Source organism: Gallinula chloropus, assembly GCF_964237585.1.
Source record: "Gallinula chloropus genome assembly, chromosome: 2".
NCBI classification, from domain to species: domain Eukaryota; kingdom Metazoa; phylum Chordata; class Aves; order Gruiformes; family Rallidae; genus Gallinula; species Gallinula chloropus.
Window position 1 is genome coordinate 152,327,953 of NC_140086.1, and position 17,996 is coordinate 152,345,948.

The following is a 17,996-nucleotide window of genomic DNA, read 5'->3' on the forward strand; positions in this document are numbered from 1 at the left end:
GCGGAGCGATCGCGGGCGGGCGGCGGCAGCGGGAGCGGCCATGGCGGGGCCCCGCTGAAGGAGGCGGCGAAGGAGGAGGAGGAGGAGGAGAGGGGAGGAGAGGAGAGGAGAAACCTCCGCATTCCCTCCCTCCGCGCCCCGTCCCCCCGCGCGGACCGCCCGCCCGCCTCCCCCCTGCATGCCCGGCTGAGACCGCGGGGAGGACTCAGCCACCCGCCGCGGCCCCGCCGCCTTCCCTCTCCCCGTTCAGCCGCGGACAAAGGGGGAGAGCGGGGCAGCCAGAGGAGGGGAGAGCCCGTCCCCGCCGCGCGAGCATGGCGGACCGCAGCCTGGAGAGCGTGTCCCTGCCCCTGGAGGTGAGGGCCCGGCTGGCCGAGCTGGAGCTGGAGCTCTCCGAAGGTAAAGGGGCGGCGGGGCGGGCCCGGCTCTCGCGCGGGCGGCGGTCGGGGCGGGCGGCGGTCGGCGCGGGCGCGCGGCAGCGGAGCGGCAGCCCCCGGCCCCGCTCCCCCCTCACACACCCTCCGCCCTGCGGCCCTGCCGCCTGGCCGGCTGCTGCGGCGACCGCACCGGCACCGATGGGCGCCCCGGGGCTCCCCTGACGGTTCCCCCCACCTCCCCTCCCGCGCACACACCCCCTCGCTCCCGCCGGCGGGCTGGCGGGAGGGTACCGGCGGGGATGTTTTGTTCTACCTGTGCGTTCCCCCCTCCGCGCTCCGCCGCGGCGCTGGCGGGAGAGGGGCTCCGGCGGTGGCGGGGGCTGCCCGCCCCAGCCTTGCACCGCTGTTCTGCGGGAGGCTGAAAAAAAATCCGTAGGGCTGGGTCGGAGGGGCTCCTGCCCTGCCGGGAGAATGCGGCTGCACCGAAATCCGCCGTGTACCTGCGTGCAGAAGCCCCTCTTTGGCCGTGCCGAGGGGCTTCGCCGCGGAGCCCGCGCAGCGTGTGTGTCGGTTGCAGCAAAATGCCCCCCGATAAGGGCGTTTTGGACAATACGAGTTAGGTCGCTCGGAGGAAACATTTATATTTTTTAATAGCGGGATTTTTTTTTTTTTTACATATTCTGTATAAAATGGAAAGCTTGCGGTGGTTTTCTTGGCGCGGTTGGTTTTGATGCTCCGCTGGTTCCCGGGTTGGGAGAGCTCTCTCTCTCTCATGCCAGCCGCATATTGCCGTTGCCGGGAGGATGAGCAGGAGCCCCAGCCCGCCCGCCCCTCCTCAGCCTGGCTCCAGCTCCCCGTTTCCATGTGTGTCAGCTCCGGTTAAGGAACGAGAGGAGAGGCAGCAGCGATTAGCGCCTGTCAGGATCCCCGGCTGATGGGGATTGAGCGCCCAGAGTGCCATCAGTCTTGGAGACGATTTTAGTGTATCAGATGTAATCTCTTCCTCCCAGAGGAAGAGAGTGAGGGAGTATTTATATATCCTGATGGTACGGTCTGCTCTTTCCTGAAATGCAAATCTGCTATTAGCTTCACAACCCCGCTTGTTTATTTATTTATTTATTTATTTATATTTTTAATTTAATAAATCCCCCAAATATCGGGGAAGGGGGATGTTATTCACCACCGAGGGGCTACGGCACTTAACAGAAGGGGCAAATGACCCAGCGTGTCCCAAATTAGTTATTGGAAGTGGTCGATACATTGAGCTGTCTGTCTGTCTCTCAGTCTTTTTGTAACGGTTTGTAAGGGCTCCAAGCCAGAAAGTAAAATGCGCTCGAGCCAGTTTCATCAGCAGGGAGGAGCTGATGTTGACATTGTATTTTCCTTTAACGCTTTGAGGGTGAAGAGGAGAATGAGCTACTGGGATTGCTGGTGGCTCTCATTTCTGTGCCATCCCCCTCCCCAAGGGTGCCCTGAAATCCTGAAATAAGAGGTGTTAAATACAACGTTGCCTTTCTGTGATGCACTGCCTGTCGATTGGCCCCTGTCTGTGGTAGTGAGGGTGGGAGGAAGGACTGTTTCCATCACCGTATACTTAATGTTCTCGCTTTATGCAGAAAATGCTGCTTGGTGTGTATCACATGATTGTCTACACACCAACGAGATACTAATTAAAACAGCTGTTAGTAAATGCTTGCAGAAGACCAAAATCAAACTGGCATAGACCTTCAATAAGAAATATGCTAATTCACAGTGCTGAAGTTGTAATACAGTTTTACGGTGCAGTTTCTGTGGCTGTAAGCATAATCCAAGAAGGCTCTGAGGAAGTGGGACGTGGTTTGCAATTGGACATCTGTATCTGCACTGCTGTAACTTCCCTGCAGCTAGAGCTGGAATGAATTTAGCCCACTGACAATATCTTTCCTTCTGTGCCACTGACGTTACACCCTGCAGATGGGATGGCTCGTGTTTTCTGACTGTGGCAGCCTAAGCGAAGATCAGCTGGAATTGGGAGTTGGGGGGAGAGAGCGTCAGCATCCAGGTTTTCTGTGTTCTTCCCCCCAAGTTGTTCTTGATGTGCTCTTGGTCAAGTACATTGCAATGCTCAGTGCCTGAGAAAATAAAGTTGTTTGCTGTTCCTACCTTTATGCACCCGTATTGCAACCCTCTGGCCTGTTCCCAAAACTAAACCGTACAACTGGTGGAATTGGTAATTTATACTGTATTGTGCCATGGAAGACTGGTTGTACTCTGGCCATGCTAACTCCGAGATAAGTTTTTTCAAGGCATCTTTACACTCAGAACATGCAGCATTGGTCCACTGGCTTCAGTGGAGTCCCTTCACTGAGATACACTTGCCTAAAAGCTCACAAGACTGAGGTTTAGCATGTTATGCTCATGACATGTTAAGGTGTGTCTGCTGCCTTTGCGAAGCAGGAACCTGTTGAAGGCAATAGATAGACAGGCAACTGCATGCTGGTGTGTGTGTTCGGGTCTCATTGATAACACTGGCAGCTGAGTGACTGCTGTAAATCGTGCCTCTTTTTAAACCACTTTCCCAAGCCAGACTTGCTAGGAACATGTTTTTCGAATGCTGGATGCCCGAATGGGTTTGTTGCATTGTTTGTGAGTCTGAGTTTTTCAGTTCGCTGCTGCTGAGTGCTGTGGGTCTCACAGCTGCCACTTGTACCCAAGCAACCCAGTTCTCCAGTGCCAAAACCTGCTAAGGACAGTGCAGCTTCAGGAGCAGCTTCTGAAAGAAAGCTGCTGCTCTGTGGAGAAGATAAGAGCTCAGGCAGGGTTATTACAAGATGGTTTGTTGGCTGTGAGCTAAAGTTGTCTCCTTCCTAGCTCTTGGAAGTGTTTTGTGTGATAACGTGGGTCCTACCCACGCAATGCATCTGAAAGCCTAACATAAAATAGCTGGTGTCCGTGTCACCAGACAGCTCATACCGTGTCACTAGCACAGCGGGCACTGTGCAGATGTTGTAATTACAGCCTTCGCTGGTAGTCATCATACATTTAAATTTGGCCATGGTATTTCCTTCCCCTCCCCAGCCCTTGTAGCCAAACTCCGAGCTCTGTTCAGCTGTGCACCAGGCACAGCCTCACTGCCATCCCTGGCTGCAGGGATGCTGGCAGGACAACCTCAGGAAGGGGCTGCCGGACAGGTAGCACACGCTTTTTAGATGATAAGGCTGTCTTTGAGGGTTTTTTTTTGTGTTTAGGCAGTTCTGCACTGCTTTTTTGCTTGAGAGGGAGGAGCAGTTGGTCAGGAAGGTGTTTACTTGGTGTTCTGCTAAGATCACCTCTGTTGGTTATTGTGGGCAAGCCACATGCCTTCTTACGTCCCCTTTGTTGTGGTCTGAATGGGCTTTCTTGTTTTAAACATAGCTATTTAGCAGGCACTATGGATGCAAATTAGGATAACCAGTTTAGATTTCCTTAGTTTCATTATTGTGATTTAGAAGGTGAAGATCCGTCAGACACGCAGTGTCCTCAGTGCCTGGGTGCTGGTAGCCTGCCTCACGCGGGGAGCGAGTGGAGGAGGTACCCTAGCACTGTGGCGAGTGCCGAGTGACTCTCACCGTGACGTGTTGGCATGTAATGTTCTGTTCAGCTTAGGCATCAATAACACACTTCTTGACAGTGTTTTCACTTCATTTTTGGGGTGTGTGTGTGGAAGGAATGCTTCTGTATTTCTCAGAACATGGGACCGCAGCAGCAGTTTTATTTTGTGAGTATTAGAAGTCGTGGGATTGTCCTTATCCCGCCAGATACTCTGAAGACATTTGTTGTGCTGTGCTTGAGTGAATGTGCCTGATGCTGGCATGTTACGTAGGTAGTTTTTTTTACACACTCTGGTAGTTTCCACTGTGCGTACCAAAGCTTGTGTTGCTCAAAACTGTAGCCCTTCTGGGCTGATGCAATCAACATGTCACTCTGCAGTAGTTGTTCTTAGGGCTGCTTAGAATTTTATGAGGCTTTAGTTTTCTAACGATGTATAAAATTGTACTGGGTGGAAATAGATGAATCATCTTGTTTTTTAGAATAGCTTGGGGGTTGCTAACTGAGGAACTGATTTAATAGAACCAGGAGTCCTAAAATGTGCTGTCTTATTAAAAAAAAAAAAAGTAGTTCTACAATCCCTCCATTCTTAAAAACACTTAAGGATTTTAAAAAGAGCATCCCCCCTTTTCTCATTTTCTCCTCAATTTGAGGGTATACAAAGTTATATTGCACTTCCAATTACTTGCTGAACCAAAATTAATTGGGAAAAGATGCTCTATAGTTCTTCCAGGGTTTTGTCCAAGTGTCAGATAACATAGCAGAAACAGTTAAAGAACCACAGACGCCACATGGAAAATGTGAAAACCATCCTGTTCAGAAACTATTCTCTCTATATTTCATACTGCCAGTCCTCTTCCATTTTAAACATAGGAAGGATAGCAGGTTTGGGTTTTTTAAGTTCTTTTGAAAATCTGAAATTTTCTCCAGTGAGCACTTTCAAAAACGTTTCCTCAGATCTTTGCTGAGTGGTTACTTATTCCCAAAGGCACCGGGTGTGCATTCAGCTAATCAATTTGGTCCTCAGCTTTTGTTTGTATCAGCTGGCTTGATTGGTTAATATTGTTGGGTTGATTGGGTCATTGGCTTGCCAGCTTTATTATTTTATTAGGAATAAGTACAGTCTTTTGTTGCCTGTATGTAGTCACGGGGCTGGGGCCGGAGACCTGTGGTTAGCTCCTTTAGTTATTATTTCTCCATTGCAGTTGCCAGCTGACTCTTCACCTGTGGAGAGGCTTCAAAGTGTGAAAATTTCAATAACCACCACACCTCTGTGATTTGGGCCGCAAAGTCTTTCTTTTAATTCACTCCTTGCGAGATAGTGCTCTGCTTAGCAAGTCGGTATCACCTGCGCAATGACAAAGTGTTAATACTGTCTGAGCTTAGGTGAGAAATGAACTAAGAAATTCAATACTCACATTTGCTTCTTGTAGTGTTTTGAGGCGTTAGGGTGCAGTTGGCTCATGTTTTCAGTTCTTTTTCTGTCAAAGAGAAGACTAATTTACTCAAAATACATAAAGCTGAAATTTTCACCTAACTTACCTACAAGATCTAAGGCTTTAAGAAAATAAACCAAATGCCACGGGGAATGATGATAAAATCAAGAGCGCTGGCAGCAGAAACTCTTCTTTCTTTGTAAGATGAAGCTCCTCTCATCAGTTGTTTTGTTTTTTGGATGATGCTCAAGTTTGAGAGGGACAGTAGCTCGATTATTTTAAAAACAGGTTAAATTCACTCACAAGTCAATAACCATTTGCATTTTAAGGCACTCAAATTTGAAGTTTGGCTTCCCCCCTCCCCCCCTTAAATCTGTACTCTCTAAATCTCTACTGTGCTGTTTGGACTGAAGGGCTTGTAGTGGGTGGTGTTGCATGGAAAGGATTCTCCGTCACTCATTCAGTTGAAGTACTGTAGAGCCTTGTAAAACACACTATGCAAATCTCCAGGATGTTCCCAGAACAGCTGTCCCGGAGGCATGCTGTAAATACACCTTTATTGCCAGCTGATGTTGAGCAGCATTGATGCCCAAGGGTTACACTTAATGGATCATTCAGATGATCTTTACTGTGTTACACAACAGACATACCCAAAAAACTTTTCCCAAGGACGTGTGAAAATTGCCTGTGGGGTGTCAGTTTTATAGGCAAACCAGGCAGTAAGCAATGTGTTTGCAAGGAGGACACGTGCTGTGAGGAGCTGCCCTTCGCAGCTTCAGGGTATGTCTGGGTGACTGTGCTGCATAGTGCAGGGAGCAGCAGCCAGCAGTGCTTCCCCTTGCCAAACCAACACTGGCACACACCTATGGGTGTGAGTCAGTGTGCTGCTTTGCTCTAGAAGGGTATTGACCTGCCTTTGTTATTCCATTATAGGGGGAATGCTGTCATTTTGATTCAAATAGTCTTTATTCTAGCAGCCCAAATACCCTTTGGTATCGAAGCAATTCATGTTTAGCACACCTCTTTCCTTTGTGCTTAATTTTTCTCAGGGAAAAATATTTTCATGCTGTATAAAAGGCAGATATAATAAACTAATTTTTGATGCAGGGTTTGGATTGGGAGCAGCAGAAAGATCAATGTTTCTCTGAAGGGACATCAATAGACTCCTTTAGGTTTTCATAGCTCAGAATGGATGTTTGTGGTGTGGTACAGAGAATCCTAAATGTACCATAGCTCTTCTATACTTAAAAATGCATTGACTGCATTTTAATTTTTTAAGAGACTATTTGTATAACGCGTCAAGCAGGACATATAATTTTTTAAAAATAACTGCTTTAATTCCCCAGCAACTGTCAGACAAGATGACTCACTGCAGTATAAGAATTCACCACAGCACATCACGGATTTGACACAAACTCTTAATCCATGTAAAATTATGCATGTATATTCCTCTACCTTCCTGGTGGGTGTGCTTCATTTTTGCCAAACTCCTGATGATCCCATTCTGCCTTCTCTCCTCCTCTGCCTCCTTTTTTTCCCCCCTTCCTTCTTAAGAAAGTCCTTGCAGGCAGTAGCTCCAGCTGAGAGGGTCTGGATGCAGCAGTCTTTTCCTGGCTTGTTAAGAGCCTTTCCTAGTGGTTAACAACAGCCCCTGGTTCTCTCCTTCCCTGTGGTGTGGTGGGGGACATTTCCAAAACATGGTTGCTCACTGGGGTTATTTCTGGTCTTCCCTTACATTTGTAGGGTAAATGTACACTAAAAAAATTGAACTGATTTTGTTTAACTCTACTTGGTGAAATGCATCAGGGAATTGCTCATTCTAGGGCTGTGTAAATTAATCAAGTTTGGGATTTCTGGGTTTTTTTTTTCCCCAATAACCTTAGCTACAGCTTCTAATTGCTAGCTCCAGTATTATTTACTGCTAGGATTAAGTATAACTTCAAAAAATGTATAACACATGTTTGGATCATCGTGATTTCCTGCAATTAAAAAAAGCAAATATAGGAATACTGAAACCAGTTCAGCTAGAGACAGATGCTAGGAAGACCATGGGCATGGCTTTGGCTGGAGTCTCTGTGAAAGAGGAGGCTTCTGCCCTAAAATCCTGTGGAGCAGCCCCAGTGTGGGTCTTGGGGATGGGCAGAGGTGTGCCTTGGTGCTTCACATCATCCCTTTCTGAGCAGAGTTGGTTGCTGGTTCTTGGCAGGCGGATAGGTACAGTCTATTTGACACATCACCTGCAGTGCTTAGAGCAGCAGTAAGTGCCAGGGTGTGGACAACTGTCACATTATTTTACAGCCCAAGTTAACATTGAAAAGTATATGATTGCCAGTCTCAACCTCTTTTTAAGTGTGTGGTGTTAAATGGTTGGATGATTATAGAAAGAAAGAATTGTTCTTAAGTATCTTGGTAACTCAGAAGCGAAAGTGTTTCCCATGGCTTTCAAAGGGGTTGTTTGATTTCCCAAGACTGAGCTGGACCAATATTAGGCCATAGTTCAGAATGCAGGGGATGGTGGTTGGTTTTATGGGTCTGCAGAATGGTGCCAGTTGAGGGGAAAAAGGGATTCTTCAAATGTCTGCTTACATAGAAGTAAAAAATGGATATTAGGCCCTGTGTTTGGTCCTCTTTCTCTCTGGATCTAGAAAACATACCTCCACACTAACAATGACATCTGCAATTTCTTCATTTGAATCTTGGCTTGATCTGTGTGTAAGATTAAAATACCCAAAGAAGATCTTGTAAGTCTGGTCTGGTAGGAGCTGTTTGGAAGTCAGGAAAGCGTTTCTTAATGAACTCTGTGACAGATGCTGAAGTGTAAGTAATGGAGCCTGCTTTTTAGTTGGTAGGCTAGTGGCTGAAAGTCTGCCTAGACTAGCAAAAGTTTAAGAGACTTCTGCTTGGCTTAGGGACCCAACTGTGGTGGGTCTTCATAACTACAGTCTCTTACAGCTACTTCCCTCAAGGTCATAGCAAATAAAGAAAAGGTGAAGTTTCATTTTTTGGGGGAATACCCTTAGTCATATTAACTCATATTTTTCATCGTAATTGCAAGGAGAATGAGCAAAATCTAGATCACTTATCCTCATTTCAGGATATGCTATTCAAATAATAGTATAATATTTTTGATGAATGGCTGAACAAATAAAATGATGGCATTGTGGTGACATGCGAACAGTTCAACTTTGGTAAAGAAACTTAAAATGGAAATTGTGTTTCAGATGCTAGACTTTGTTGACAGATGCCTGAGGAAGAACAAACAACAGTTACTGAGTGAAACAGCAAAATGCAGAAACATCCCTATTCTTCCCTGAATGATGACAGTGGCAAACCCCTCTGCTGAGCTAGCTGGAAGAGCCTAGATTCAGTTTTTAGTAAAAAAAAAATTACTACATTGTTTAGAAGATGGTGTACAAGTATTTCTAACTGTTGTGAAGTGAGAGTTACCATTAAAAAACAATAAATGCTGTTGGACCATGGAGTGATATTTACTTCTAAGAGGGAAAATAACATATTTACAGTACTTCTAATTGTACTTTTAATCAGCTCCATGTTGTAATGGAGAAAGTTGGTTTGTTTTGTTGAGCAACAGCAATGGGACTAGCAAATGCAGTGATTTTTTTTATGGTGATGAAAAAAATGTCTTGCACTTTATGTTTATAAATTTTATGCTGCTAGAGCATTTGACACATTCCAATCACAAGGATTTATCTGTGTCTCTTACGAACTCTGACTTTAGTGGCATGAGTATCTGTAGCACAGACTTGGGAGCATTTGATAAAACAGTTCAGAAGATATCTTGAAGAGTGAGTAAGAGTAGAGACATGGGCATACAATCCAAGTAAACATTGTTAACCAGGAGAAAGATGGGGAGTTAGTTTTGATTATTTGGCAGACCTTGTGTTGGGAAGGACAAACAGTTTTTCATAGTGCAAAGTCAGTGCAATGTTAGCAGTCAAAACCGTGAGAAGATCCAACTTCTAGGAAAGGAAATTAGACACATTCAGATTGGAGATAAGACAGAAAATATTACTCAAGCTAGATAAAGGCTAAAACACTTGAATAGAAAAGAAGACTCAACAAATTCCTAAAAAAAATCGACCCATTAGTAGACTTGATAGAAGGCTCCTTTCTAAGAAATACTGAAGGTAAGAAGTTTGTGTGTGTAGATAGATACATAAACCACAGAATCCACCCTTGACCATAAATATAGAGGTTTAAGTGCAATGAATACTTTTGTAGTGGCATTTTATGAATGTTTTAGACCAGTATTATGATATATATTTTCCTGGTAATGTCAAAAAACACTGCACCAGTTGAGAATTTCAGGTTTCAGTAGTTTGCTAGTGATGATTTGACATTTACTTGCGGTAATAATGTGTTTTAAATCAATATTGGACACTGTAAGGATGTGCATACATTAGAGTTTGAGAGGATGTCAAATGCAGCTGCTCCGGTAATACCTGCTTAAATACTGACTACTCGTATATTTACCAGTAGCTTAGGGGGTTTGTGTGTAAGCATGAAGTGGCAGAACAATAATATTTTTGAAAGTTCCCTTAAAATTTATTATATATATAGCTTGATCATTGGCTTTTACATAAAGGTATTGTCCTTTTTAATCATTTGGCTAAGGAAAGCACTTACTTCCTCTGAATATTGATCCTTCTTGCGTCCTGTTTGCTGATACTTCAGGGAGGTGAGGTCTATACTCATCAATGAAATGAGTTGCAATAAAATAGATAGTGTATTATTTTCCTGGTGTAGTTGTATGTTTCCTTTAAGCTTTCATAGAATACATCATGGTGGACTTTTTTAGTTACCAGATCAGTTAATATTGTTTCTTTCCTTCCCCTTTAGTATTTCTTGCTCTTTTTTTTGTTTGTTTTTATTTGTAAATCTGTATGTGATTTTAATGGAGCTTGAATCCCTGCATTTCCAGCATACTGAGTTGCAGCTATTGACAAGTCTTTTCCTACTTTGAAGGCAAATCCAGTTCTCATTGGAAGGTTTCATGAGAATGTCTGCTTTTTACTCTGGTGTTTTTGCTTTTGCCTTGCTGGCCAGTTGTAACTTTTGCTGTCCATGGCATGTTGATAGGTCAAGGGTATAGGAACTGTAAAAGTGTCTCTGTGTGCTGCCATCAGAAGGTCCATGTAAACTGTTTTGCTTGTTGGGAGTTTCATGAAGGTGTAACCTTTGACTTCCAGAGGCTACCACTTCTGGAGCACAGTGGAACAGAGAAAGGACTTGTTCCTTTGTCTGCAGTGGGACAAGTAGGATACTTCCTTCTGCTTAGCCCTGACACTGCTTTTTACCTCTTGAGCATGATGATGCGTTGGCCAGTATTGTATGCTGATGGTATTTGTGAGGAAGATGAGGGCTCCTTGCAAGTCTGGTATTTCTTCTTCAGCCTCGAAGGTCAGCCTCCTATCTCTTTTCTGTTCCACAAAGGATGCTGTGTGGCCAAGCGAGGGGACTGGTGTCACCTTGTGGAAAAGTGAAGAAGCTTTGCGTGGTCTGCCTTGAGCCAGAAATAGGCACAGCGATGTTACATGTCATCTTTGACTGATGGACCTTTTAGAGACATTTGGTAACTTCTGGAAACCTAGTCCCTAACAGTTTTCCCTCTGTAGCATACATTTAGAAGATCAAGTGTAGGAAGCCTGAGGTCTTTCTCATCAGTGCCACTTTCTTTATCCTTCTGGGAGGAATTTAGGCTGGTTCATGCACCAGCAGTTTTGTACTATTCAAGAAGTATGCTGGGCTGTTTTCTGTCCTGGAGGTCATACAAAGACCACAGCATCTCTGAAGTTTAAGGAATTCCAATTTGAAAATGTCTTACTGTATAATGCTGCTCCTAGGTGGTGGCCTGGCTTTGCCTGACCTGAAAAATGCTTTTCTGTGTATTTAGATAAGAAAATATCACCTGCAGTGTTCGTTCTATTACACACAATTCAAAATACCAAATTGCCTATGCATGTTGCATCAGATGCACTTTGGCTGGGCCTGATTGTAACTGGTTAGTTCTGGTAAATAATAAATGCACTTTCAGATTTAACTTCCTTTATAAGCTTCAGGATATGCTAGAAATAACTCCAGGCCTCATCTGGCAACTTGTTCCTCTGTACCTTTTTAGGACTGAAGCAAATTGAGTATCTGGGACTATGTTAGACTGGAATTGGGAAGAAAGCAGCTGACTCTTATTTCAAGTTGGCTTTTTAAACATGAACAGTTTTGTGATCTGAATTTTACACAGTCTTTTTACTTCTGTCATAAATCTGCTCTAACTCAGACACCCAAAGAAATCTCCCCTGACTTCTCCTGAGATACAAGGTTGTTTTGCTAGTGGGGGCCTTGTGAAAAGTAATAGTTTGAAAATGGTAGCTGACAGATGCTATCTAAATGTCTTATTTAAGTAATAATAAAAAATGTTATGTATGCTTCTTCATCAGAAATTGCTCACATGGGTATGTTAGGGTTGAGAGAGAGAGTAAAGCATCTAAGTAACCATATCCTTCTGAAATACTGTGACATCTGTTTTTCTCTAGGCTCTTTTTCAAAATATTGTATGACTGTTGTCATGGACTGGGTCACTGCCCTCATTGGTTTCTGCATTCCACCCCTGAGCCCAGTGAGGATGATAAAGCGTCCACTTCTAGGAGTGATAAGCAGGAATTACAATAAAATTACAATAGGAATTACAGTCAAGGGGGTGATTGAAGTCTCCCCAAAATAGAAATATGGGAGTACTCTCAGTATAAAAGCTGAAACTGTGTTTCCAGGGCCTTAAATAAGGAGGGCGTGTAAGTTTTACCAAAATATACTCTCCTGTTTATTTTTTTCACTCAGAATGAAGTCCAGTTCACCTAAAAATAAATGGCAAAAACTATGTTGGTGTCAGGACTGCCAATACTGGGTGTACTTCCACTTAAAACTGTCTTTGAATAGTCAGAAACAGTCTGTGATATCTAAGAATCTATGCCAGGGTGTATTTTTTTTCTCTTTGTGCCTGGTCATTGCCTGTACTAGGGGGAACATTTTGCACTTCAGAAAAAGCCTTTACCTGTATGGATCAACAGGCCAAGATGTACTCCCAGTAGAAAACTGTGGACCCCATCCAGGACTGGGAAGCCAGTCTGTAGTTAGAGAAGTAGCACTTTGTGAAAGCTAACACATGGTATCACCTCTTCCTAGGTGACAGAGAAAGAGAGAGCCAGCATATGTTCCTTTTGCTTTCATTTTTTCCTTCTCCTCACCTCTGTGTTTCTTTCCCTTTTTTCCTTGCAAACTCTGGCCTTGGGGCTTCTCTCTAAGGGCACCTGGCACCCCGGGGTCAGTCTGCCATCCTGCCCCGTGTGTTTGCATTCCTTGCTCATCTGTCTTTGCACCAGATCTTTTCAGAATCTGTCTTCAGCAGCAGGCTTGTGTGCTGGATCCTGAGGCAGAGAATTCATGTGATGCCTCTTTTTGCAATAGCTTTTTTGTTTTCCCCCTCACACGTGAAAGAGCACTCATGAGGTATGTCAGGCCCAAGGTGCTGAAGATTATTCTCAGTTTGATATAAAGCAAATTCTTGTCTTGGGGTAACGAACTTGTTAACCACTGAAACTCTTACAGCTGTAGAGACACGAGCTGGCGTATGTGTGTTCTGCTAATCATGCCTGATGTTTGCTTTTTTGGTTACTGCTGTTTACTTCTAATATATTGTGTTTGCTTAGAGCTAGATTAGGACATTCTCCATGCAGTGTGAGGCATTTATGGAGAAACGCACAACTTAGATTTCTTGAAATCTGATCTGGAGAGAAGTCATGACATTTATTTTCTATCTAAAAATGCATTTCTCTTAATACCCCCATTCAGTGTGGTGTTTGATGTGGTGGTTTTTTTTTTTTTTTCTTTTAATTCATGTGAAACCCCACTAAACAAAAATACAGCTTACAGAGCCTAAATTTATAAAGGAACTACTTCCAAAGAGCCGCCAATGCTGTCTACATGATGAAAGCCATTTAAATTGTTCAGGCATAAAGCACGGATTAGAAACTGTATCTTCAAATCATCTTTGCATATTTATGAGCACACCTGTTATATAAGCAGCAGAAAGTGCCGAGATCCCTCCTGCCCTGTGCCGCGCTTAGCAGGGTGAGGAAAGACAAGATCGTTTGTCAGTTTAAGTCTTTTAAATCCAGAGTGGAGCCTTATCTGCCTAATAGCCTAATACCAGAGAAGGATACTGTTTGTGTTCAGCAGGGCTGTATTCATGTGACTGTCAGTGGCTGAATTACTGCTCTCAGTTCTATATAAAGATCCCTGCTCCCACCCTGCCCCTCCCCGGCACTGTCATGTAGCACAATGCGCAGCATGCAGTGTGGCTCTGAAACATCCCTGCAATACTGAAGTGTGTCTCCTCTCACACTTGTCTGTGGAAAGGAAGGAACAAAGGGCTGCCTTCTTGGCGTGTGTGAACTTCCCAGCTCTGTTGGGTTCTGCACCAGCTGGAGCAGTCGTGTTACTCACACATATTTTCAGGGAAGAGTCGGGAGGTTGTAGGATTGCTATGTCCTACAGATCTTCTCTGCTTGGTGCAAGTGTTATGCTCAGTCCAGACTTGGGTGTTAATTTGAGTACCCACAAAATACAACTCCCTGGGGAGCCCAACTTGCTACAACAGTACTGAGGGTGCTACATGGTGTGCAATGAAGCTGACTTTTGAAAGTCCTATCCTGTGTCCCTGCTGCTGCGCTGTTTGCGAGTGGGTCATGATTCCAGTGATGCTTGGATTTGCAAACAGAAGCCCAAAGCAAAAGAAAGACGAAAAGGAAGAAGATCCTGCTTGCCCCAAGGAAATTTTTTTGTGTTTTTTAAAAAGTTGGATCAATTCATCAGTCTGCTACACAATGCAGCTTCATAAATACCTGCACCCTACTGAGAAGAGGGATCTGAACAGCATGGATAGAAAAAGATGGATCCATTGGGAAGGGATGTGTGAATAGAGACATCTTGATTCAGTTTTGCTGCTGAATAAAATATTTTGTATAACTGACTGTCTGAATATCAGGAACACTTTTTTTTAACTGTAAGGCCCTAGCACAGCTTGCCCAGGGATGTTGTGGGCTCTTTATCCTTGGAGATACTCAAAAGCTGTTTGGACATGGTTCTGGGCAACCTGTTCTCGGTCACCCAACTTGAGAAGGGTTAGACGGGATGTGCTCTAGAGACTCCTTCCAGCCTCGACCATTCTGTGATACACCCTTAAATTCCCACCCTTTCACTGATAAATAATTTTGTGCTTCTGGGTACAGTTTTCCTGGATTTCACACTGTATATGAGGGTTTTGGAGTGATGTGCTCAGCCTCTCCTGCAGTATGGTCATACCTGTTAGCACTGGCTCCCCACCTGAGATCTTCTGTAACACCAGATTTCTAAGTTTTGGTTGTAATTATGCCACATGCACGCTAGTGATAGTCAACAAAAATATGCAATGGGGAGGTGAGGCACAATGAATAAACAGATACTTGATTTGAAACCGTTTCACTTAAAATGTTTCTTTTTTTGGTATGTAAACTTGATAATGGCAGTAAATTTGCATCTTATGTAAATGATCTTGAATTCAAGCATGGGTAAGTTTGCTTGTGATCTTTTTAATATTGTCATTGTGATCATCACTCAGGTATCTGACTGTCAATTAAACAATTCCTATTTTTTCTTCTGTATGATAGAAGTATATGCCTGTTTATCTCTCTGGGAAGGTAATGGCTTTGGTTCTGTCAGGAGCAGGGTAGTGAATGGAACTGAAGGGCTTTGGAAACCAGTTTGTTCGATTACTTATTAATGCCAATTTTATATATGAAATCTTTGTTTTTATTGAGACCTGTTTGGAGAGCTGCATGCAGCTGTAATCATGCACTTAAATATCGCATATTTTTTCAAAGTTTCATGTCAGTAATGCAGTAATGAATCCTCTGCCTGAGCTAGCAAGCAGCCACCAGATACCTTGGCATTGTAGATCCACCCCCAGTAAGATCTTCTTATGAAACCTGTTTGGTGTGTGTGGTCTTCAGTTGAATGCTTGGCCTCACGCTATTGATTCCTTCCCAGCAACCAGGCCTTCTTTCCCTCTCTCTAAAAAGGGAAGCTGGACTGTGTTTTTTTGGGTGTGAACACAGCTTTTAAATATGGAAGAACTTCCATACCCACATCGTCTCCTGACTGTTCAGTGAGCAGCTGGACATACCTTTTGGAGGAGAAAGTTATGTCGAGTATGGTCTCAGCCCCGCAAAGCATGTTAAGCGCGGGCTTCAGTCGCATTGATATTTCTAGTTTAACTTAAACCAGATTGTCACACATGGAGTAAGCATGTCTGTCTCCTACATGGAAAACCCAAATCTTTGGCCTTCATTGCTTCCTCTAAAAAGAGAGTTGGTATTAATTAAGGGATCAATAGCCTTTCTTTTGGATCACTGTGTGATGTGTTAGGGGTGTTGAAAGCTTTTTTAAAAAATGATACTCTGCTGTATATTCAACAATGTCAGGTCATCAGATGAAGAACAACAAAAGTGCCCATGTCTGGTTCTCATTCCATATGCTTTCTTTGGACTTTACTGAATTTGTAGATTTAAAAGATTTTGAGTTTCTACGCCGTGAGGTTGGAGGTGCTTGAATGTAGCTTGCTTCTGTACCACAGCTTCAGAAACAAAATTGTATCACCCACGCTCTGCCTGAGAAGTGTCTTTGCTTGCCTTCAGGGGAAAGGTAGTGATTGCAGGTGTCAGGATGGATTCCAAGACCTGAAATCAGGTTGATGTAAGTCAGTCAAAATCCTGTGCTGGAGGGTACAGTGGTAACCCCAGCTCCCAGATGGGCAGGAGAGGGAAGTGTGAAGTCTTGTGATATTTGAGTCTGATTTAAAAATTAAGCTAACCAGAGAACGAGGAGGGAATCCACTTTTAATTCCATGAGATGTGCATGTTAGCATAAGAACATCATGTAAAAAATGCTTTGGTGAAGGCTGTGTTCTCTGTACTTGCAGTGAGTTGTCAGAAACCAGGTGCCATGGAGAGGGGTCTCCTGTCCATGGCCTCAAGAGTGCAGTCCCCTTAAAAGCCCAAGGCAGGTCCTTGTGTTCAGGATACCTGGTGCCTTTGAGTGATGGTGGGGAAATGAGGGATTACAGCTATTGCCTTTCTTCCTAAATAGGAGGGCATCTAGGCATGCGTTTTCTGGAAAATGTTTAGAGTCTGTTTCTCTTTGCCTTTTGCTGCAAGGCACAAAGTGGGAAGAAGCAGGGAAGAAAATACTAGGCTGGAGCTGTTGTTTTTTTTCTAGTATTACCTTAACAAATGTGGTTCATAGGCCAATTACTGTCATCACCAGCCAGAGATAAAAATGCATATCTCCTGTTTTCCAGGGCTGAATTTGCAACTCAGGCATATGGAAAATGTAGATGCAGCTGGGTAGTTTTCCAAAGACTATATTCAGACTATTCTTTTATGGGGATAAGGAGGCAGTGGAGAAATGGATGAAAAGATCCCCTCTCCCCTTCCCTTTCCTTCCCCTTCCTCCCCTTCTTCCCCTGTTTCCTTTCTTTTCAAAATATCAAAAAAATGAATGGGAAAGGCCAAGTGATAGGTATCTCTTTGTCCTTTAACATTGTATGGCAAAGGCATAAATCGCATCAGTTTTAGGAATTTTACAGTGTATTACTGTGATCAAGAGATGAAATAAAAGATTCTGCTCAAGATCATGGAATGGGATTATGACTTGCTTTGCATTTTTATTTTCATCTTCCTTTTGTCATCATGGGTTTTTCCTCAGCGTACCTGGTATCTACTGAACTTGCTCTGAAGCATCACTGTTTCCCCGCTGTGTTTGTTTTGCTTCACTAAGCTGTTTGAAGATGAAGTGGTGGCAGGGAGCTTTGTCCTCTTGTAATATCCTGCGTTTATGGTGGTTCAGTCCTCTGTTGCTGTGTTTCATAAGATGTGAATATTGGAGGAACACATTGATTGTTTGTGCAGTAAAATAAATGGTCTGCAGTGCCTAGTACAAAATTCTTGTTTGCACCCACTGCCTCAGGGTGAGGAAGGTAAGAAGTTACTCTGTCACTGTAATGGAATAACTAAAATGTAGGCATAAAAGCATATTTGGACAAGGATTCCGTGAAAGGCTAAATGTGACACATTAGAGAACCTAAGAATTTAACTGCGGAAACATCTCTTGAGGCAATGATTTATTTTCAGTGATATTTAAAGAAGTAGCTTTTTAAATTGTGAAAATCAGTACATGGACGTCATTACTTTTAAATGCAGTGTGTATGTGCAAGCATATTCAAAAAAGATGTAGAGGAATATGTATGCAGAGAAGATGGTGAAGGAAAAATCTCACACACTGACTCCTCATATGAACAAATCTTCCCACTGACAGGAATGTTGGGGGAAGCAGCAGGGCCAGGCATGTGCAAGTTACCCCTGTTCTGAGTCACGGGTTTTTCCTCAGCTTTGTGGTCAGATGTGCAAGCCCCTTCCCCTCCATGTTCCCAAATCCTCAACTAACAGCTGAGGTCAAAAAGGACAAGGGGTAGATCATGTTCATGTGAGGCCTTCTAAGTCACACTAGG

The 17,996-nt window shown here is 43.8% G+C and overlaps 1 protein-coding gene across 1 annotated transcript in view; it reads left to right on the plus strand.

The window, feature by feature from the left end:
* Window positions 1-314: 314 nt before the first annotated feature.
* DIP2C (disco interacting protein 2 homolog C) overlaps window positions 315-17,996 on the plus strand; it is a gene marked incomplete at both ends in the record, with an annotated part of 317,089 nt that continues 299,407 nt past the window's right edge. Inside the window, one exon of the mRNA XM_084280380.1 lies at window positions 315-399. Within this exon, the coding sequence (XP_084136506.1) occupies window positions 315-399 (85 nt within the window). The remainder of the gene's footprint in view (window positions 400-17,996) is intronic.